The sequence below is a fragment of the Fopius arisanus genome, unplaced genomic scaffold, assembly GCF_000806365.1.
Source record: "Fopius arisanus strain USDA-PBARC FA_bdor unplaced genomic scaffold, ASM80636v1 scaffold00038, whole genome shotgun sequence".
NCBI classification, from domain to species: domain Eukaryota; kingdom Metazoa; phylum Arthropoda; class Insecta; order Hymenoptera; family Braconidae; genus Fopius; species Fopius arisanus.
The window spans coordinates 917,969-940,324 of record NW_011887777.1 but is presented as its reverse complement, the minus strand read 5'-3'; the positions used below and the strand labels follow the sequence as shown (position 1 = coordinate 940,324).

The 22,356-nt window shown below is 34.8% G+C and overlaps 2 protein-coding genes across 3 annotated transcripts in view; both read left to right on the top strand.

Annotated features, from left to right (window-relative positions):
* Nucleotides 1–6,372, top strand: part of LOC105266457 (sorbitol dehydrogenase) — a 7,771-nt gene extending 1,399 nt beyond the window's left edge. The window contains exons 2-7 of the mRNA XM_011304630.1: nt 414–447; nt 1,461–1,621; nt 1,848–2,011; nt 2,993–3,177; nt 4,745–4,920; nt 5,257–6,372. Of these exons, the coding sequence (XP_011302932.1) occupies nt 414–447; nt 1,461–1,621; nt 1,848–2,011; nt 2,993–3,177; nt 4,745–4,920; nt 5,257–5,532 (996 nt within the window). The 3' untranslated portion in view covers nt 5,533–6,372. The remainder of the gene's footprint in view (nt 1–413; nt 448–1,460; nt 1,622–1,847; nt 2,012–2,992; nt 3,178–4,744; nt 4,921–5,256) is intronic.
* Nucleotides 6,373–7,350: 978 nt separating this feature from the next.
* On the top strand, nt 7,351–20,959 carry LOC105266455 (SAFB-like transcription modulator). 2 transcript variants are annotated; one of them, XM_011304628.1, is made up of 11 exons: nt 7,351–7,701; nt 7,962–8,049; nt 9,122–9,279; nt 9,423–9,788; nt 10,920–10,944; nt 11,988–12,126; nt 12,883–12,920; nt 13,730–14,912; nt 16,244–16,417; nt 16,569–16,711; nt 20,062–20,959. In XM_011304628.1, exons 1-11 carry the CDS (start codon nt 7,573–7,575, stop codon nt 20,388–20,390), a joined length of 2,772 nt encoding a protein of 923 aa, XP_011302930.1. In that variant the 5' UTR covers nt 7,351–7,572; the 3' UTR covers nt 20,391–20,959. The 2 variants fall into 2 exon arrangements, with proteins under 2 accessions (XP_011302930.1, XP_011302929.1); XM_011304627.1 differs by having other exon boundaries at nt 12,880–12,920.
* The last annotated feature ends 1,397 nt before the right edge of the window (nt 20,960–22,356 follow it).

Genomic DNA, 22,356 nt, shown 5'->3' with positions numbered 1-22,356 from the left:
TTAATGCACTCTTTCAAAAATTATTATTCCTTTACAATTTTCCGTCTTTCCTGAGAGGAGAATTTCGATTATCTTTTGACAACATTAATAATGATTGGGAGAATTTACTCAGGATTGTAACAAACATTATCTTTTGAAGCAATATAATTGTCATAATTGACACATATAATAAATAATAAATTCATAATATGACAGAAATGGAGATTTTGAAAATGGTTTTCTCGGTGCACGTGGCGGTTCAATATCAGCCGCCACTCATTCAATGAACACTTATAAGTGACACTTACAATGTGCTTACTCTCAAGGTCAACTTTAGTTCTACAACGATTTAGATTATTGGACTCATTTTCATTGACACTGCTTCTATTATTACACTCAATTCTATTTTTGTATTTTGTATTTCCTCATCGTAGGAGAATACCCCGATCGAGGAACCAGGGGATAACGGTGAGTTGCATTTTTTATTTTCATTATTTTTCATTTAACATTGAGTTTATTTATACTGTTAGAAAATTGCACATGAAATTTTCAATAATTTTCTTTCTAGTTTTACTTAATTAAGAAGTTATTACTGATATCTTATAATTTTCCATGTTTTTTAAAGATTTCTGGGAAAACCTGGATGAAATTGCCGTGAAAAAATATAACGTTTTTGGGATTTATCATTCTTCAATGACTCACAAATTTTCATAGTCGCACATTTATTTTTCTAAATTTCCGGTAGTTTTGTGAATTTATGCAAAAGTTTACTGGGAGTGTAGAACAATTCTTCGACGATGATGAAACTTCGTAAGACTTGGAATAATAATAAAACTTGAAAACGGTATATTTTTTCTCATCAATTTCAACGATCTTTATTTGTTTAAAAAGACCATTGAAAAATTCATGAGATGAGTAGACATGAAATGCAATGAAATATCTCATCTATTACCATTCGATTTTCAATTGCATAATCATCAGCATTTCTAGGTAATCTGGTAATTCTATATAACGATGAGAGCTGGGGGAAAGAAAAAATTTTAACTTTAGTATCATATTTATAATTATTTCCTCATTGCAATTCTTCCAAAGAATTTTCACAGTTGTCATTTTCACATTGTCAAATTTTATTAGGAATTAAAATTAAAACTTAAACAATTTGGATAATTTATTCACGAAGACATAATCAATAAGCGCAGAAAAAAACATCTGAGTGCAATAACGCTGAAAATGCATGAACTTTTAGAATTTCGCGAAGACAATAAATAAAGTAATTAATGGATAATGTCGCATGTATACAGCGGTTGATGCGAAAAAGTAAAAAATATACAGAAATAGAACATTTTTTGAATGAAAATTATTTTGCGAGTTTGAAAAAGCAGAAAAGTAACTGTTCAAATTTTTTAGAGAAATGAAAGATCTACCGTGAAAATGAAACAAAATGAATCAAGTGGATTTTTAATGATTGTGTTGTTTAATAGATGTTCTTTTGGAGATGGGATGCGTTGGAATCTGCGGATCGGATGTGCACTACCTGGTGAACGGTAGAATTGGTGACTTTATTGTGAAAAAGCCGATGATAATAGGTCACGAGTCTGCGGGGACTGTTGCTAAACTTGGAAAGAATGTGAAGCACCTAAAGGTAATTTTAAGCAAACGCTCTAACTGATGTACGGAGAGAAAATTCCAATAAAACGAAATGTTATGTAAAAATACTCGTACTAGTACTCTTTTAGGGATAGAACCGAAAATTTACGGAACGTTTTAGATTTTTATTTTTTATTTCTATGGACTCGATTAACTTGAAATCATTGTGGCTTGTGGATTACGTGAAATATTCCGGTACTGTAAGGCATAATTTATTTCAGATTGGTGATCGAGTGGCGATTGAACCCGGAGTACCTTGCAGAATGTGTAATTATTGCAAAGAAGGAAAATACAATCTCTGTCCGGAAATGTCCTTCTGTGCAACACCACCAGTTCACGGCAATCTCCGAAAATTCTACAGACATGCCGCTGATTTCTGTTTCAAGTAATTATAATTAAGCTGTAGATTCCACTAACTCCATACAGTATTCGATACGAAAACGATATCTATACGAAAGATTATTAAAAAAAAAACTTATTAAATATGTGTTGAATATATTTGAGATAAATTTTTGGCATAAAAAAGACAATGTCACTAAACAGATTTAGTAAAAAGATATTAGCGTATTGTTTAAGGCCCGGGTGGACTGTCTGGAAAAGACAATTTACTCCAAAATTGGGACTTCTAATTACTCCGCCAATTAATCGTTTTTTCCGATAATTGTTAGCTAGCGGTCTAGTTGTTCACAACTGCTAGAACGCTAGCTAACAATTATTGAAAGAAACGATTAATTACCGAAGTAATTAGGAATCCAAATTTCGGAGTAAATTATTTTTTCTAAATAATCTACCCGAGCCTTAACATTAACTCATCTCTGCTCCAAAACCCATCGCTCTTGGTACATTGTTAGAAAATGATTATTGATATTTGATATATTCGTTTGAAATTCTTGGCAACCACTATAATTTTTCCCTGAAGTTTGCTTACATTTTGCTAGGGAAGATGAAGTAAAATTATCATTTCAGAAAAATTGATCGAAATTATAAAAAAATAAACTGATATTAATCAGTCCTTCTCAAAATAGTAAAGTATTCACTCAACAATTGTTCTTATAAATATCATTTTTGAATTGTCGCAGCAAATATCCAATTACTCATGCAATTATTAGTCGATAAATTGTAATAACTTATTTCCATCATTAAATTAGGGTAATTACAATGTTATATTATCAAACTCGATGCGTAACTTTAAATTGTTGGAAATTAATTAGAAAATGGAAAAAAAAATTGGAAAGGTCATGCAGAAATCGAAATTTTCAGTTTTATAATTAAGTAATAAAAAATAATTTTATAATCAAGTAATAAATTTCCATAAAGAAATATACCAGTGAATTGCTAATGGATAGAGGTTGTGTCATGTCCGCAGATTACCCGATCATGTAAGTCTAGAAGAAGGTGCTCTGTTGGAACCCTTGGCCGTGGGAGTTCATGCTTGTAAACGTGCGGGCATTGGAATCGGGTCGAAAGTGTTGATACTGGGAGCTGGACCCATTGGTCTCGTTTCCCTAATAGTTGCTAAGGCCATGGGGGCGAGCAAAACACTCATTACTGGTGAGTTTTTCCTTCCGAATGGAAGCATTGCAATTGTTCCATTCTGAGTGTGCAATTTTTCCTGTTTGGATTACTAACTTTGTAGTTAAGCTTAACTCTCCTCATATAACTCTGATCATCTATCAATCTTCAGATTCAAAATTGTAGATTTTTTCGATCACAATGACCTATTTTTTGACAAGGAATTGGAAGATGAGACTTTTCGAAAAATGTTCCTGTGTATGTATGTGAGCAAAAAGTTTTTTGATCATCAATCGAATGATTTAAGTTAACCGGGATCGAAGATGCAGACGATTAGGCTGTGAGTTTTCTGAAAATTCGTTGCGGTATTGATGTAGGTCCAATAATAGTACAATTCTGGCTCAAGGTTGGTTCAAGCTTGGTACAAGGTTGGCTCAACGTTGATCCAATGTCGCTCGAATATCGACTTACTGTTGGCGACGAATATCGATCCTTCCATCAAATTACGGCCAATGTCTTCATTCATTTGATAGATATGCATAAATGGGGATTAACTCCTAATAATAATTCTTCCGTAATTTATCTATCATTATTCATTGGCCTTTATTTACAATACAACTATGTTGAACGATAATTTCTGGATCGTGAAAATGCGCTCATTGTTGATTGTCGAAATGTCGAAATCATTGGATAATCATGTAGTTCAATTTGCAATTTATGAAGAGATGATTATGTAAAATTACATTAGCTATAGTACAGTTTGTGCGTTGACTTTCCATTCTTGGAAAATATTAGTTATCGTTTTATCTATTACTTTTTGAAAATGTTGGCCGTAGAGGTGTCTATATTTGCGTATTTCTAAAAGATTTATTTTTAAAATGATTGGCTTTCGGATGAATATTGCGTTTATTTTTAGCATTTTGCCAACGTTTCGCAAGCATTACAGTCTGCATCTTCAGGGCTACGAGCTCCGATTCAGAACTCCAATCTCCAATGTCTGGGGTCGTTCTTATATACTCTCCTCACATGGCAGTGGAGGAATAATTCAGGAAGGGAGTGATTCCAGTTAATCAGTTTTTTTCATTGATCAGTTTATCAATAAAAGAATCAGAGCTCAAAATCGGAGTTCATAGCTCTGATGATGCAGATTGTAATGTTTGTAGAACGTTGGTAAAATGCTGAAAATAAACGCAACAACAATCCGCAAGCCAATAAATTTCAAAATAATTCTGGTCACGGAACTTTTAAAAGTTCATTAGAAATCTTTTGCGTGTTTTAAAGTAGTTTCGTTTCGACAGTGACGTTATATTTACACATATACATACTTTGTATATATTTGTTGTCATTGATGATTGATAAAGGCACACATCTATAATTGTTTATGCAACCTGTTTCACTCAATTTTTTGCATCCCACGTCAACTGAAACTGGTTGACTGGAAAGAAAATCCCAATCCTTCCCGCCTTTGCTTCTATCTCATCTAGTTTTGGGAAAAATTCTATTGGATTCAATGAGGATTCCTAATCTTGTAGATTATCAAGAAATTTCGCGAAAACTGGTTAATGATGGAGTAACGCTCTTCTTCTTTTCTTCTCTTCTTCCGCAGATATCGTGCCAGGACGATTGGAAATTGCTAAGGAATTGGGTGCTGACATGACACTTTTAAGTAAGGGTCTGTCTGAAGCCCAAGTTGTGGCTGAAGTTCATAAACTATTGGGAGGTGAACCTGAACGGACTATTGACGCCTCAGGAGCTGAGTCATCGATCCGAACTGCCATTTTTGTGAGTTAAATAATTAAAATCAAATGAAGTTCTTCACTCATTGTATATGTCAGTATAATGTTTACATACATACTTTTTCCTTTGTACGGTATGAAAACATATACGGATGTGAACATTGGTGATAATTGTTGGATCAATTGCCTCGACCGTAAAAAATAATTATTTTCCTTTATTTATTCATTTATTATCATCCTTCGATTCTTTTTGAGTTGGTCTGGTTTTTGAATCCCAGAAAATGTCCAACAAAAATATTCTGTTCTTTTCTACATTTTTCAACTTACCACTGCCAGATTTTATTCTTAAATATATTATGTTATACAAAAATTGTAATTACAGGCTACTAAATCGGGTGGAGTTGCAGTTCTGGTGGGAATGGGTGCTCCAGAGGTGAAAATTCCATTAATAAATGCTCTCATTCGTGAAGTGGACATTCGTGGCGTCTTCAGATATGCCAATGATTACGCTGATGCCCTGGAACTCGTAGCTACCGGCAAAGTCAACGTTAAACCCCTCATAACGCACCACTTCCACATGGAAAAAACCGTCGAGGCTTTTGAAGCTGCCAAGTCACCCACCAGCGGTGCAATAAAGGTCATGATCCACTGCAAATAGCTGGTGAAGATAACGAAGAATTAAAGTCATTTGGAATTGATCGAGTGGTCGTAAAAACAAGTGATTAATTCTACTCGAAGATATGAGTTCCTTTACTGTGCAAAATTATTGAGATGTGGAGAAAGAATAAATTTGAGCACATCAAGGGTAAAATACTAATAATGTTTGGTATTTAAATACTCTTCCAGTTTCTGATGAAATTAAAAAAATTATCTGGGTGGTCTCATTTTTTCAGATGAATCAGCCAATCTTTACAAAATAAGTTGAGTCATTGTTATAGGATTTTCTACACAATTTTATCAGAAATTATTCGTGTATTTTTATGCAAGAAAATATTTTTATGAATAGATATATAATTATTGAATATTTTTTGATGTTTTCCATTTGAATGATTTTATCAGTTACTTGAGTGTTTATATGACATGTTAAGAAATCTATTGTTTATTGTCTATATTAGAATTGATTGCAGATGTTTTTCCGATGAGGCGTGAAAACAAATTTGTAAAAACTGTGCATTTTAGAGTGAACATAATTTTGAACAAAATTTGGCTTAATAGTGTCACTATAGCTAATAAAAACACATCGTTGCCTGAAAGAAAAAGTGCATAAGTTTTTTTAGACATTTTATATAATTTCCTAACGAAAACTGAATGTGAAAAAAAAAATAGACAGGGCTATTTGATCATGTGCAAAAATAATACTTTAGATAAGGTTTACGCTATAAGTAGTCCTTTTTCTGGCACTGTTTTTTCCAGCATGTCATACATCTTTGTCGAGTAGTTTTTGGATAACAATGGAGGATCTGTACTCAAATATTCCAATAACATTCATACTCACCCCTAAATTGTCTATCATTGTAGCAGCCGATTTTCCGGTAAGTTAATAGAGCCCAGCCACTCAGGGATCTTAACTTTAACATTAAGGATATCTAAGTAATTTGGTGAAAGCAGCAACTCTTTTTCAAAAAAGATTTTAGTTTTGCGCAAAATATCGCCATTACTACACTTTTTCGGATTCTCTATTGCTGAATAGATTTTTTTTTTGGGAATTTTTCTGATCAACTATAGTCAAACATTTTTCATTTTCAAAAAACAAACAAGGGTAGAATTGCTCTTATATCGCAAATCATACAATTGTTTTTGCTAATAAATTAGTAGTATGCTTTCCAATGGTTATTCTCCATATTATCTTTACCCTTTGTAAATAAGCCTTTATTATTTTTATTTATTTTATCATAATTTATAATTTTCGAAAAAATTAAAAATTAATAGTTAAAATTAAAAAATAATAGTTGGATGAAATCAATTCCTATTGACAGCGCTAGAGAGGGCCCAATAAGACCTACATGTGAAAGAGATGACGGTCAGCAAGCAAAGAAAAATACTACATACGCACACGGACATACATACATTTGGACACGGTCTAAAAACTGCATTTTCTAACTTCTAGGATTATACCGAGTTGATATATGACAAAAAATGCCAAACTTAAATTTGTTAAATTACAAAGTTTCCATTCATAAGCAAAAAAGTCGAAAATGTGTTCGGAAGCTAAGGTTTTTTTCTCGCGTAAAGCAAAGCTTTTGGTCTATTCTAAAATCTGTAAGAAGAGTTTTTCTGAAAAAAAATATCACTAAAGTACTTGGATATCTTTAACCACACGTTAACCATGGTTAGCTTATCGAAATCCGGCCCTAACTCATCCGTTTTGTTCTGGTTCTACGATTTGAAATGCAATTCCGAAGAAGCGCTGCCATCGAAAAAGTGAAAGGAGTGGGGATGAAAAGGAGATTGCGCATTGCGCACGGATTCATTAGGCGTTTGATGCACGTCGACTCAACACGGCATTCACTTTCTCTTTATCGCGATAACTTCCGGAAAAGTTGAGATTAGCCCTGTACAAATACGTTTTCGATGTGCCGAAGTGTCTCGTCAAATATCGAATTAATAAATTACTTGGTCAGACGTTATCGCAGCGAAAAACAGTAGTAACAACTGAAATTCTGTGTGATCGTCCGCTCAGACAAGTGAGCAGTGTTTGATGATAATGGCCGATGCAGAGGGTAAAAAGTTGACCGAGCTGAGGGTAATAGATCTGAAAACGGAGCTGGAAAGACGGGGACTCGATAAAACTGGAAATAAAGCAGCACTTCTCGAGCGATTATCCAAGGTAAAATCAGTTAGTTTATCAGAGTTATGGAGTTTTTGGGAGCTAATTAGAGGATTAATGATGGATGCCAATGGGCTTGCAAAGTCCCCGGGCGTCGCGTGCTCGACCGGCGCCATTTTTACTCTATTGATCACTTGCACGTTGACACAAATGTTGATTAGTTGAATAATTTCATGGATAATGAGGCATTGCACCAATCAACAACGCACTCTTATATTTTTTTATCGCCAGAGGACTGACTTGTTTTTTCCTGGTTTCAGGCTATTTCTGAGGAGGGAGAGGACCCGGAGGAGTACCTCATCGTCCCCTGCGTTGGGACAAACAAGATAAGCCCAAGGAAAAACAGTGGTATGTATTTTTTCACATTCTTTTGTTGTTCCCGGGAATAATTGGCAGCTTGAGATATTGGCGATATTATTTTTGGCCGAGATGAGAACCGCTTTCTCTTGTTAATTCAGTGGTGGATCTTAATTTGGAGCTCAAGGACTTTGGTATTTTAATTTTTCAGTAAAGGGTTGAACCAGCAGTTTCGACCTTTTTTTCTAATGTTTCAATCTCAATTGAGTGATTATAAACTGTTCTTTTCTTTTTCTTTTAAGGAATACTTTCCTTCTCTCTGATAGTTCAATTGTCTGATTCATGCTGTACGTCTCATACAGGAAAATACATCTAGTGTATCCATTTTGTCGAAGAAAAACACGGCAATTCCGAGTATTCTAGACTGAAGAATTGAAATCGTGTTTTAATCTTCGAGCTCACTGCGATATTTATCGAAAGAGATTTGACTTTTTTTTCTTTCACTGCAAACGATAATGTTATGAAAAATCGGAGACTTTCAATCATAGGGGAAATTATAGAATATGTACATTTAATGTTTATTGGAATAAAACTTCATGTAATTGCTTCTCAAGCGAAATAGTTGTTTTTCCTTGAGGAGGAAACTTGTTGAGTTTTATAATAAAATTCAGAGCATAAGCATGAGTTTAATTGGACAGTTTATTTAGTTGTGAACATTTTTAAACATATTTGAAAATTATTCGGTTACGAATTTACCGTAGTTTTTGCAACAAAACACCGCTGGTTAATCTTTACTTACGACCACAAAAGAATTTTTCATTTTTTTTCCTTATTACAACAGGTAATTCTTAAAAATAGACACAGATTTTTCGAAAATAATGAAACTTGATTCGATTGTTGATCAAATAAAATAATTTTTCTCATTAAAGAGTGAAATTTTTTCACAATAAGCTTAAATGATGAGCCCAATTGAACAATTAAACTTGACTTATACATGCCTGAAAGATATGTCAAGTGTTCATATTATCGCACCTTCCCCTTCGCGATTCGAAGCCGGCTAGATAATTAATCAAGATTGGGTTGATTTCCTCTTGATCTCGAATGCAATTCATATTTTCTTCAGTTTCTGGGTTAATTCCTGCTGAAGAACCGCACGAGATCCAGGATAGTAATCACAAGGAGGACAACACCGATAACAATAAAGATAATGAGGAAATAAAGAACAATGAGCAACCAAAATCTCCCATCGCCGAAGTAGAAGCTAAACCAACTCTCAAATGCGTAAGTCTATTTCCTAACGGATAAGGATTACTGTCGAGATTGACTGAGTAAAATCGCATCTTTTTTTTTGTTTTTTAAAAATATTTTGTTGAAAGCATTATTTTGTTGAGCACTGACAAAACTAAAGTTTTTTTTCTCTGCAGGAATCTCCGGAGATAATTGAACTAGACCCACCAGAAGAAGAGAAGAAAGAAGAAGCGAATGAAGAGTCACAAGAAGAACCAAAGGAGAAAGAGAAGGATAACGATAAGGATAAGGATAAGAAAGAGGAAGTAGTTGTGAAGGAAGAGCCGATGGAGGTGGATGTAGAGGTGAAAGAGAGTGCTATGGAGCCTGAGAAGATCGAGGAAAAGAAACCAAGCTCTGAAAACACCTCAATTGCTCCTCCTCCTGCTCCAGTAATTGACACCAATACTGTGGCCAATACCATCGAGACGAATGGCATCGACAACGAGGATTCCATCAATCTGACCATCGGGGAGGATGAAGAGAACCTCCTCGCCGAGGAGGTACGTCAATTTTCAGTTACACTAAAAATCCTTCTGAGAGAATTTTTTTTTTCTTAACATGTCTTGTTCACGTTTGGTTTTATGTATGAAAATATAACTTTTATTAATTCAGTAGCGAAGCGGTAAAAGGGTTTAAGTCTAAAAAAGTAAATTTAAGAAGAGATCCGGACAACGAATTGTCGTTTTTCTGTTATTAATTTGTGCAAATCAAGTGAATCAAGTGAATTCCATTAAATTTTGAGTGATTTGTTCATACTAATAGTTTCACCTGCTGCAGCTATTTATTTTTCTAAATTCGGCGATTTAACTCGTATTGCACGGCGAGAAAACATTGCAGTGCTTAAAAGAAGAAACGCATAAGAATGTCACTAGTCCCGCCACTATGAAACTTTATTACTTTTTCGTTTATGTCGACCTAGCTCATTTGGAATTATAGTTGCAACTTAACAAAAAAGTTATTAGGTTTTGTGGCTTGAACCATTTGTGTGAGAGGTACGTTATATCCTGAGAGTCGATTTCAGTGATAGACTCATTTTCAAGTCGAAAATCGACTTGGACCGTTTCATTGCTTCGCTATTGAATTATTCAATTATTCCCTCTTTTTCGTCCAGTACTTCATAGAATTATACAGTCACTATTTACTAAGTACCAAGGCTTCAAGCATATATCATCCCAATTCGTTGACTTTTATTGTAGATGAAAAAGTTACTTTTTTAAAAAACCAATGATTTATTTTATATATAATTTATAAGTATTTTTTCCTTCTTAAAACAATAATAATAATTAATCGATTCTTCGTAAGAGACTAAGATTAATTCCAAATAATCTAAAACTAAGAAAGTTTAAAAAATTTGGAACTGTGGAAAGAAATGTATTTTTAATTTCATAAAATTTTATGACACTGACATTTCCATTTCAAAATTTGTTCACGTTTCTCTACCGAGATTATAACGATTCATGTTTTTACCATCAATGAAGTTCATGGCAATATCTCCTGTAATTATCTGGAAGAGGTATTGAACTTTCTTGAGCATGTAAAAACTCCCATATTCAAAAAATTCTCTCAGTGTACAAAAAAATGGTTCCGCCAATTTGCGTGATGTAATCGTAATCTCTGCTCTGAATTTCCAGGCGGAGACTCACATCAAGCAGAAAGGTAAGTCGCACCCTCACTTCCAGAGCCTTCTTAGAATTAAATGAATTCCCTTTCAAGTTCACGAGCAAAAAGCGAATCCCAAATAGCAAATAACAAGAAAAATCATCGATGGAATCTCGCACGTAAGTAGAACCTCGGTAAAAAAAATAATCGAGATCATTGGACTCAAGACCGAGGAGTATCGAGCAATCTCCAGCCCAGACCGTAATCACCCCGCGTACGAGTTGAGAAGACTCTCCAGCGGATGTCCCGCAACTCAATCCAAACAAATCGATAAATCAACCATTTTACCGTAGCGTATCTCCAATAATCCGATTTAAAAAAAGCTCGTGAAGTTGTACCAAAAATCCCAAGTACGCGAATCCGGATTGGGCCGAGAGCTGATCTGCAATTCTGGAAAGTGTTTTTCCGAGGGTGTCCTATGGCGTCAGCGAGAGAGAAGCTCCACTGCAGTTCCCGATTCGAAGATGGGCTGATCTATCCAAATTCATTCCAATCCTTCCGTTAAATAGTATAGCTAATCAAAGTGCTAAAGCATCGTTGGATTGATTAGAAAAAAAAATGATCGCTTACCTGAAGAGAATATTCCATTCATCATTAGCATCACAACTGCAACGAGAAATACCTATTAAAAAATCTGTCGAATAATTATATCCCCCAGTTTGACTTTCCTCTTACAATTTCAATTTTTTGAAATCAAAAACCAAAAAAAGAACGAAAAAAAAGAAACTAAATGAAAACAATTCCCATGCGTTATCTCAGTTTAATTCTACGAGCGAAATAAAATAATCCTAACGTATGTCAAGACAGCGAGTTGAACCAGCTCTAATCCACAATTTAGCAGTCAGCGATGTGTTGGGGGAGAGAAAAATTTTATTTCAGGCACCAAGATCACTCACCAACAACTACTCAACCCGATCGAATCATCATGGAACCACAAACCTGACCAAACAATTCCTAAAAAAAAAACTATTTATTAAAAAAACCTAAACAGTTGGGGAGTTGACGACACTGTACACTACTTGGCTTGATTGTTCCTGCAGATGGTGGGGGTAAGAAGAGAATTGAAGATAACAGCAAGAAGGGTGATTCCAAAGGTAGCAGAGGTGACACTGGAGGTGGCAACAAGGACAGCACATCCAACTCAACCGGGAACAAGAGCAAGGACGATGGAGGCAAGAGGTTGGTCTCACATTGCTAAAAAAAAAAAACAAATATACAGTGCGTCACGTTTATCCATCGAGGCTAAATATGTTTAGGGAAATATATAATGATGTATTTAAAAAAGCCATTGAGCTTGCTGGATTACGCCATCACCTGGATGTGTGACAGTTCTACAAACCGACGCTTAAACCCGTACTTTGCCACACGAATTTATTCGACAGATCACACGCAAGATTTTCACTTTTTATTTTTGAATACTTTTTCGGTTGTTTTGTCTTTTGGTATCTTCGGATATTTTGAGGATTGATTGAAATGTTTTGGGGGGTGGAAGGGCATCATTAACAACTCTGGAGATTATGCCGAGGATGTAGGGGAAATTGGCTAGCAAACTTTGTGAATTTCTTGGGGAAATTACAAGTGGATGGAACAGCTATGGCTTTGGAGGACATTGGATTTTTGGAGATCATCGATTGGCGGTTTCAACATTTCAAGAGGAAGAGGAGTGAAGATATGAAGATTTTTCTACGGTGGATTAATGGGACGTGCTGCAGTTTCTGGGATGAGGAGGGCAAGAGTTGCTAGCCAAATTTGATGACTCGATGTGTAGCTCCAGAGATTGTTACTGAGCTTTCTAGAATCCATGATTTATGGTTTGGTGATGTTGTGGGAGGAAGCGGTATTGTTACTCATAGATTATAATATTCTATTGAATTTATTGAATTGGTGAGGGGCGTGTGATTTTATTTGATTTTGATATTGTATTTTTTACAGCAGTGACTCTAGTAACAAGGGACAGAAGAGAGATGATAAGGGTGAGTTCAATTGTTTATTGACGAGATTATAACCCTTCATTTTTCAATCAAATATTGTCCTCAATATTTATTTATTTATTTATTTATTTGGCAAGAAGAGTACGAATTTGTCAAGGTAAAATGGTTTAAAGATATTCATGTATCTTTTACATTTTAGTATATATATATATATACGTTCAAATATTATATATTTAGCCTTACTAAAATTCTTTAGCAAGTCACATTCACGACTACAGAAAATGATTCAATATGTGGGTTTTGAAATTTTTTGAATTGATTGTAAAGTTTCCAAGTAGTTTTTAATATTTGGTATCGATGTGCTATAAATTCTCAGATATTTAATAACTCAATTGATAAATTGAATTGTCTTAACACAATGCTCAAAATCTATGGTCTTCCCACTAAAAAAAGGCTTCTAAATGAATAATTAGAATAGATTAAACAGTCAAAAACCTCTTTTTTATCTGTAAAATGCTGAATATGTAAAATGTATTATGACTGTAAAAATTATTCTTTTATTCTTAGTGGGAAAAACTGAATATATGTAAATAGTCTATTTATTTGATAAAATTCCACACATGTTCAGCAAAATTGACAATATGTAAAATTTAAAGAACAAAATCACTAGAGAATATGTTGAAGCCGTTTTACCTCCTTTCTGGTTGATTGTTTTGATTGCGCCTCTAACGGGTAAACCGTAAAAAAACTATCTTTGTATTTTCTCTCACAATCACTCCCATCCACACAAAAAAAGCATGGATCAAAATATTGAATATGGTCTTGAATTTGTTATTTCTCCCTGGATTCAGACAAGAAAACAAGCAGCCCTGCAAACGCAGGTAGCCGTAACTTGTGGGTATCCGGTTTATCCTCAACGACTCGTGCCACCGACTTGAAGCAGATATTCTCGAAGTACGGAAAAGTAATCGGTGCCAAAGTGGTGACAAACGCTAGAACACCAGGTGCTAGGTGTTACGGTTACGTTACGATGTCAACAAGTGAGGATGCAGCCAAGTGCATTCAACATCTGCATCGAACGGAGTTGCACGGTCGTGTAATATCCGTGGAGAAGGCCAAAGGTGATTCCCAACAGAGTCACATGCGTAAACGAGAATCAACCAATGGAAAGCCAGAGAAGAAGGACGACAAGGACAAGACCAAATCATCGGATCACCACGACTCCAATGACAAAAAGGAGAAGAGCGATAAAAAAGAGGATGAGGATAAGCCCGGGGATACGCCGAAGAAATCCGAGGAGAAGTCCCACTCTGATGATAAAAAATCAGAGAGCAGTGAGAAGAAGGATGGAAAGGAGGAGGGTAAGGATGCTGATGCTAGATCAACCAAGTCGACGAGCAAGAAACCGGAGGGTGAACGTAAACGCGATGACAAACGCTCTCGCCCGGCTGATGCTCATCGTTCGCACACTCGATCTCGCAGTCGCGAGAGAAGGCGGAGGGATGATGTACTGACATTTGCCAAGATCAGGGAGGAGAGGGAGAGACAACGACTAAGGGATCGTGAACGTTTGCTTCGTGAGGAAGAACGACGGCGTCGAGAGGATATGGAACGACAGAGGGAGATCGAACGTCGGCAAAGGGAGGAAGCAGCTCGTCTTGAGAGGGAGAGGGAGAAACTCCGGCGAGAGAGAGAGAGAATTGAGCAGGAGAAGGCAGAGCTGTTGAGGCTCGAGAGGGAGAGGCAAAAGCTGGAGAGAGAGAAACTCGAGAGGGAAAGGCTGGAGCTCAAGAGACAGCAAATGAGGCTCGAGGAGAGCCGGAGAGTACCACCTCCACCTGCTATCAAGAGGTCCTCTAGTGACAGGAGGGACATCAGGGAGATGTATGCAGAGCCTGAGAGGAAGAGGCTCACCACTGATCACAGCAGGAGACATTCTCCTGAGAGGGTCTCCGAGAGGAGGAATGACATTCTTGAGCGCGTGTCTGATAGGAGGATCGATGGATCACCTTCTGGCAGATATGAATCCTCTAGGTAATTAAGCGCTCGGTGTGAACGCCGGATGAATTGGTTTCTAAACATTGGTCCACTCAAATTCGGTTCTTTTACTGCAAGTGCACATCTTCGAAATTCAATTGTTTGATTATTTCGGGATGAGAACGGCCTGGGGAAATTTCAATGCTGCTAAAGGCTATTGAAATGTACTGTTAGTTTCTTGTATATTCCGTGAATACAATGAATAATAGTTGATGAGAGAAAACTCAAGAACAGTGCCCTCAATTTTTAGATGCTTTTAAACTTCAAATTGTGTGATTTGTTATGTGTAAAAACAGCAAATATACATTATCTAAATTGAGTTTAAAAAATGTCTCTTACAATTGCTGATTTACATTTTTTTAGACCACAAAAAATTTCGTATCCACATATACTTAAATGTATGTATTCTTATAAAAATTTATCATTTCTAGAAGAACAAGATGAATATTTTCAATAAATGTCCAAAGATAAGAGACAGTTGACAGATGCGGGTACACCATCTAACTTGGTCTCTAGCGTCTGTCCATTCGAATGATAGCGATAACACTTATTATAATTATTAATCCTCTTTAGATGACTTCGATTCATTTCATCCGGTTCTCATAAAATTGACGAATTCTTTCAGCCATTTTCCAGATGCTTTTCCATTTCTTTTCCATTGTTTTTTGGTTGAGAATTCTCTACTCTCTTTGTGCCTCATTTTAATTTTTTTGTGAGACCTCTTAATTGAATTGAATCTTAAATATATGAAACCATGTACAAATAATCACATTGAAGGAATCGGTCCAAATTTTTTTTCTACATAAAAGTTCTCTTGTGTTGGGTACAAGTATACACTCATTCCTCAAGGGAAAAAAAACTTTATTTCATTGAAAATTAAATACAGTTCACGTTTTATTTAAAAGCATATCGGATTTTCTCATATTCAAAAAACCTTTTTGTGGTTTTCTTAGTTAATAACCGAACAGATGAAACTGCCGTCATCTGAGCAGAAATACATAAACTAATGTTTCCTCATGTTCGGGTTCTTATGAGATTTGTGATCAAATTGATAATTTACTTACTAGAACCTCTAAAATCTAAATAAAAATCGAAAGTAATTTTTAAAAATTTGACGACTGAGGGGGACAAGAGAATATTGCAAAAATCTGGTGTTTTTTGTCCGCTTGATTTCTAAATAATAAACACGGACTGGCGGAATAAAATTTTTATCCATATATATAGAGAAGTTTGATTTGTTAGTTAAACAAATGTAGTTTTTTTGTGATTACTTGTGAGTTTGTTTAACGATCCTTAACCATTGAATTTTGTGATGCTATTTCTTTCAGGTCAGGTCAGGATTTATCTTTGAAAAAGGACTTCAAGCGTGGAAGTGAGTTTTCATCCCGTAGCAGTCGGCCGGAAACATTCACCGATGTGTCTCGAGGAAGAGAGGTCATCGTACGACGTGAGACTCTACCAACTGGGTCGTCAACAATTGATCCACGTCAGGTGAAAGAGAGGTAAATAAACCACCATTTATTTCCATAAAAGTCCACGAGGAGATGAGAGATACGTGATACGTAACGATTTTCTATCTCGATGAGTCTCTAATTCATTGCCCCATTACAATACAAATTAAATCACCAATTTTCTGGTATTTGTCTTGTTCAGTCGATACGAAAGACCCAGCAGCACATCTTATGGACGCAGTGAGCGTGAAGTACGACGTAACGACACAGATAATCACAGAAGCTCTAGAGACTCGAGCCGTTACAGCGACAGCTCCAAACCACCGAATTCCAATACACAAGGACGTAAGTTATCTCAATCGATTATCAGTAATTCGTCTCAATTGGTCAAACGTTAAATCTAAATATAAACGTTAGTTCCGAATATTTATTCCTTTACCAAGATATTTCATTTAAGATTAATGTAACAGCATCAATTTCAAAACAATGCAGATGAAATGTCTTAAGCTGGTCCTTATCCCTGGGTCGTTTATCTCTGGTATTCTGTATTTCAATTATCTCTACAGTTCTATCAAGTTGTCAGGAAGATGTCATCGTATCAATTATTCTTATTTATGAAGATTGTGTTGCGAAGGAACAAAATTACGTATATTACGAGAAGTTACTTTGAATTCATTAAAGTAATCAATGAAAACGTAGAAGAAATATTGGTGATACGATAGAGTGAATTTTTATGTAATGAGAAGTAACTAATATTTTTTAAATGTTGATATCTAGCAATGTAGGTAATACCTACAATAATCATTAGTTGACAGTAAAATTGGCTTGAGTCGCATTTAAGATTTAATATTGGAATATTGTTAATGAAAGAAATAGGTACAATGCAACTAAAAATTGGCGATGGGATTGATGATATCTATTAAGTTTTAATGTTGCCCTTTTAGAGCAGAACATTTACAGTGAAATTTATGAAGATATAGTTTTTTTCAAATGATGAGAACTACGAAATGATTGTATGAAGGCAGAACGAGCGACTATGAGGATATGACCTTTTCCCCTATAGTGATACTCACCATTATTTATTAACAATTGATCATTTTTACACTGTAAAAAATTTTCCACTGAAATTTTCGGTAAGAGCCTTGGAAAAGTCTAACAAGCGAAAGTATTCTGTGAAAATAAATGAAAAATCAAGAAAATTCAGTAAAATCTTTCATTGAATTCCAGATTCCCCTGAATTTTCATGGAATTCCTTAAAAAATCCTGGAATTCTAGGAATTTGGCAGTGAATATTCATTCTCACTTGAAAATTCATGTAAGTTCTGAAATTTCTGTCTTCCTGCCACTAAAAACCGAGACTGTACTTAAATTTTTAGAGAAATTTGAAATTAGATGGAGTTTTTCCACTGAAGTCGAAATAAAGGGCTTTTTTTGGGAAATTCAGCCAACATTTTTCAACAGTGTAACTCTCACAAATTGTCATTTGGAAAGATTTACTTTTTTTTAATAAAAAAAAACATTTTCAATTTGCAAAGAAGAAAACACCTGCATCCTTATTCTGCCAGAAATATCTTCAGAACCCCATCAAAAAATATATTTAAAAAATATATAATATGGACCAATGTATGTTTAAAATCATGTTTTCTCTATTATATAAAATACCATGTTAGGCCATTCACATATATTTTTAAGATATATTTCTCAAAATATAAGACTACATCAGCGTCTTGCAACTTTACAAATTTAAGGATACAAGAAGTCAGGGAAATAACACTTTTAATGCTATGATTAATTGAATTCTATATTGGAAATTCAACAATGTTAAAGATTATGTAAACAAATTTCGTGGTGAGTACGCGAGGAGTGGCTTCCCGATTCAATTAATTTGCATGGCATTAAGGGGCGTGCTTTTCATTCCATTTGATTTTTCCTTTTTTACTTTCATGACTAGATTCTCTAGATTAAGAATTCGCAGATTCTATGGCAATTATTCGATTCGGGGTTTCTAATTACGCCCGTTAAATTGCGTGAAAATCCTTTTTGAGGATCAATATAAATGATTGTAACTTACCATATTTAGTTAATTGGGTCTCGAAGGTTCATAATGACTACATGTCATGCGGATATAAAATGCCACGTTTTCTCCCCACATCTTCTCTGATCACTGAACAAAATACTAATAATTATTTTCCTATACACAACATTTAAGTGAGACCTAAGTAGTTCTATTTAGTAGGTTACAACCTTTCGTTTGATCCCAAAATAGGAATTTTTCATGGAGTTAAGCGGCTGTAATTAGTATCTTCGCAAAATAAAATAATTATCATGGAATCTGGAGACTGTAGGATATCTAGAGACAAGAACAAAAACCAAATCTAAAGAAAATAGTCGTTGAAATGGGTCCTTTTTTTCTTTACACTCTTAAAATTTGTAGGGTGAATGCTGACGTCGTCGAGTATATTTTTCCGTTCATTCTCTTATTTCTGCAATGAAATGGTGAAAGAGGATAATTTTACTTCATTCTTGGTTGAGTTTTTCGGAAATATCTCCAAAATCATTTTTCGTTTCAACATTTTTCGTATAAAATATTGACAGACAAAAAAATCATAAGAAATATTTCACTAGCTCTCGTAATCGCGTCGCTATTTCTGAGAAGTTACCGAAGAACCAAGTCGATTGATCTTCTTTTTCTACTTGAAGTATTATCCAAGCCTCGATTTGAACTCATCCCTAAAAACTTTATTTTATGCATATTATTGAATTTCACGAGAAATTCAGTGTTGGTAATAGAATAAATAATAATAGAAAATGACTGAAATTGATTCTACCGCGATGAAAATGTTTGGCTGGCATGGACTATCTATCAAACATGATCGTCCGTTTGACTTTAATTATTTTAAAGCCACTTCACTGGTTAAAAAAAAAGAGAAATGAAAAAAAAAGAGGAAAAATTGGTGATGGGGATGAATCGAGATATTGATTTCAAGGGAAGATCCTTTCACAAGTTCACAGACACATAATTAAAAATGTTCTTAGCGGTACTCTGCGTAGTTTTAATTATTTTTCTATAAATGTCCCAGATCCATAGAAATCAATATCTCGATTTACCCCTCTTCAACAATTTTTCCACTTTTTTAAAATAATTTTTTTATAACAATGGAGTGGATTCCGCAGGAAAAATGTAATCCCTCATTTTAATATTTTTTAGGCTAACAAGACTAAATTGAAACTAAAGTTGAAAAATCAGTACATACCACTGCAATAAATAGTCATTAAGCCATTAGAGATCTTTTTATCAACTGTCTTCCGTCTTGGCATGACGATAATTGACAAAAAGTTATTGTCATGAAAAATTCCATAACTGACCTTTTCTGGGCCTCTGCATGCCTCACTATTTTTTTTATGAACATGAACCTAGGTTACACCTAATAATATAATTAAAATATTATGAAATAACATGACATATACTGACTGATTAGATTCCTTGCACTTCGAAGAAGGGCTTTCTACACTTTGTTAACGTAATCTCATTTGGAGGCTGTGATAATACCTTAACTACAGATGTCATTCGAGTATATTAGTCTTATCACCCGAAACAAATCTGCAAAAGTAAAGCCATGGTACCCAACTTGTTGATAACATAATTAACCTATTGAAGTATTGTTGTACTGAAAGAGAAAATAAAAATTTTGTAGGTGACAGTCGTTACAGCGAGAGTAGTAGAACTGCAAGTGGATGGCACGGTAGTGGCCCATCGTCGAAATCATTCAATGCAGTAACCAGCAGTGGCAGCCAACGGAGTGACGTGAGAAATGATCAATCGAGTTGGAGCAATCGTTCATCAGACGGTGTCAATAGATGGGTATCAGGCAGCTCTGGAAACACTCTGAGACATCCTGGACCACCTATGGGCTATCAAGGTGGACCCATTCAATCCATGGGCATCACTGCACCTGGCACAACTCCTTCTAACGAACGCTTCGACCCGTACAAGTATTCCATTCCCAGTATGAGAAAGTATTAATCGTAAAACATAAATCAACTAGTTGAGTTTTTTGATTAATACGTATTCTGCACCCGTAATACGTATTGTGTACAGTCTGGTGTTTATTTTCTCATCAGTTTTTTCTCCTTTTTTTTTCCCCGAGCAATCTATGTATATTTGTTTATAGAAGTTGTGAATCGTGCGCTATTGAACTAGAATTTCAATGAATTTAGAGATTTCTGAGAGAAGAATCACTTCTGTCGCTTTTAGGTTGGGTTTTACGTATCAGAAGAAATTTATTAATTATGCATAATATGACTATTCAGGGGAGGGAATGGAACATGTTTGTAATTTTTTGTTCGTGCTAGCGATTCACTCACCCCCCTCAACAACCACTTTTAAATTTTTCATTTTTCAATGATTTTTATTAATCATACAGCTAAATCTGGGTGTATAAGGATTTCGTCACTACCGATTACGATGTGGACATTTGAATGAACTAATATGATATTGAACGTAGTAAGAGAACAATGTTTATATCTGTAACATTTAATCTCTACTTGCTAGACTAATTATCGAAATAAATTGACATTTAAGAGCAAAATTCATGTGCTTGTTCTATTATTTATCATTTGTTTTTATTATTTTCGAAGAGGATTTCATGAATGGCAATGTCTGGTGATGTCAAAGTTACAAGTTCACGAGCATCTCACTTTCATTTCCACCGATGAATGTTGAATTTAAACCATCATCTTTTAATTCAATTTTTTTTTTAATCAAAAAGAAAATGTCCAAATACGTGCATAAGAATTCAAACAATTTTACCCTCATATTTCAATCACGCGCATGCGTCATCTTCCGATGTTACTCCCACCATACAAATATACGCCAACCCGTGTAATCACTTTAGATACCTTATCATGGGAACCTTAATAATTTTATGGCTACAACTCCGAGCCCTACCTGAGGTTGCTCACCTCCGATGTAAAGTTTTTAAATAACGTACAAATTGGAATTGGAAAATGGGTTTAATTTTTTATTAGCTTTTTATTAGCTTTGATTTCACTCTATCAAAACGGTATTAAGAAAACATTTGTTATCTTTATTTCATTCAGAGAATCAATAATTCTCGAAAATTAGTCGACCTGTTACACTTTACCTTCTCGCTATTGAATTAATAAATGAAATTCAGTCTGAATTCATTAAAGACTGAAATTAATTGATGAACTGATTATTATTCTAAAAAATTTATATAATGCGGCAATTCGCAAAAATTATGAGTACATATTTTTGAAAAGTGAAGATAAATTCCACACTTTGCCCGATTTTTTTCAATACTATTGAAGAAAATCTAAAATGGAGAAATTTAAAATGAATAATTTATGGTAGTAAACGGCTGTCAGATTTTTAACGGATCTGTCAATTGTCCCTTCACAATTTCTTCCCTATTGACCTTAATTTCCAGTATGAATCAAAAACGTTCTCTCAAATGTCAGATTTTCTTCTCATTTTTTATACGTCACTTTTGAGATGCTGTCGATTGAAAGAAAAACAAAAACCAAATAATGAAATTTTTAATAATCGAATGATAATCTATCCAGTAACTTAACCAGAAATATTTGTACATGATGGTTCTTATCAACTATGACGAATCAACTGTGACCCCTTATTGAAGAAGAATTAGAAGCATTATAATGTTATCAGTAACATGAGTGACTGAAAAATTGTCAATGGGTTTGCCGGGCGGAAGGAAGCGAGAAATAATAATGCAAGAGGTAATGAATCTATGGAAAAAATGGTGGCATTGCCGTAACGAATCATCAGCCAGTGAAGTGTTTATCATGTTTTTGAAAAGTAACAGGTGGGGAAAGAAACCACTTTCCTTTGGCTGTGGAGACGGGGCGTGAGGGATGGCGCCTTCTGAAGAAAAGGAACCAAGAGGAAAGGAGAGAGAGTAAAGTTCTTCGTTGGGTGGTAAGTATGTCGAGGTCTTTTCACGGACAGT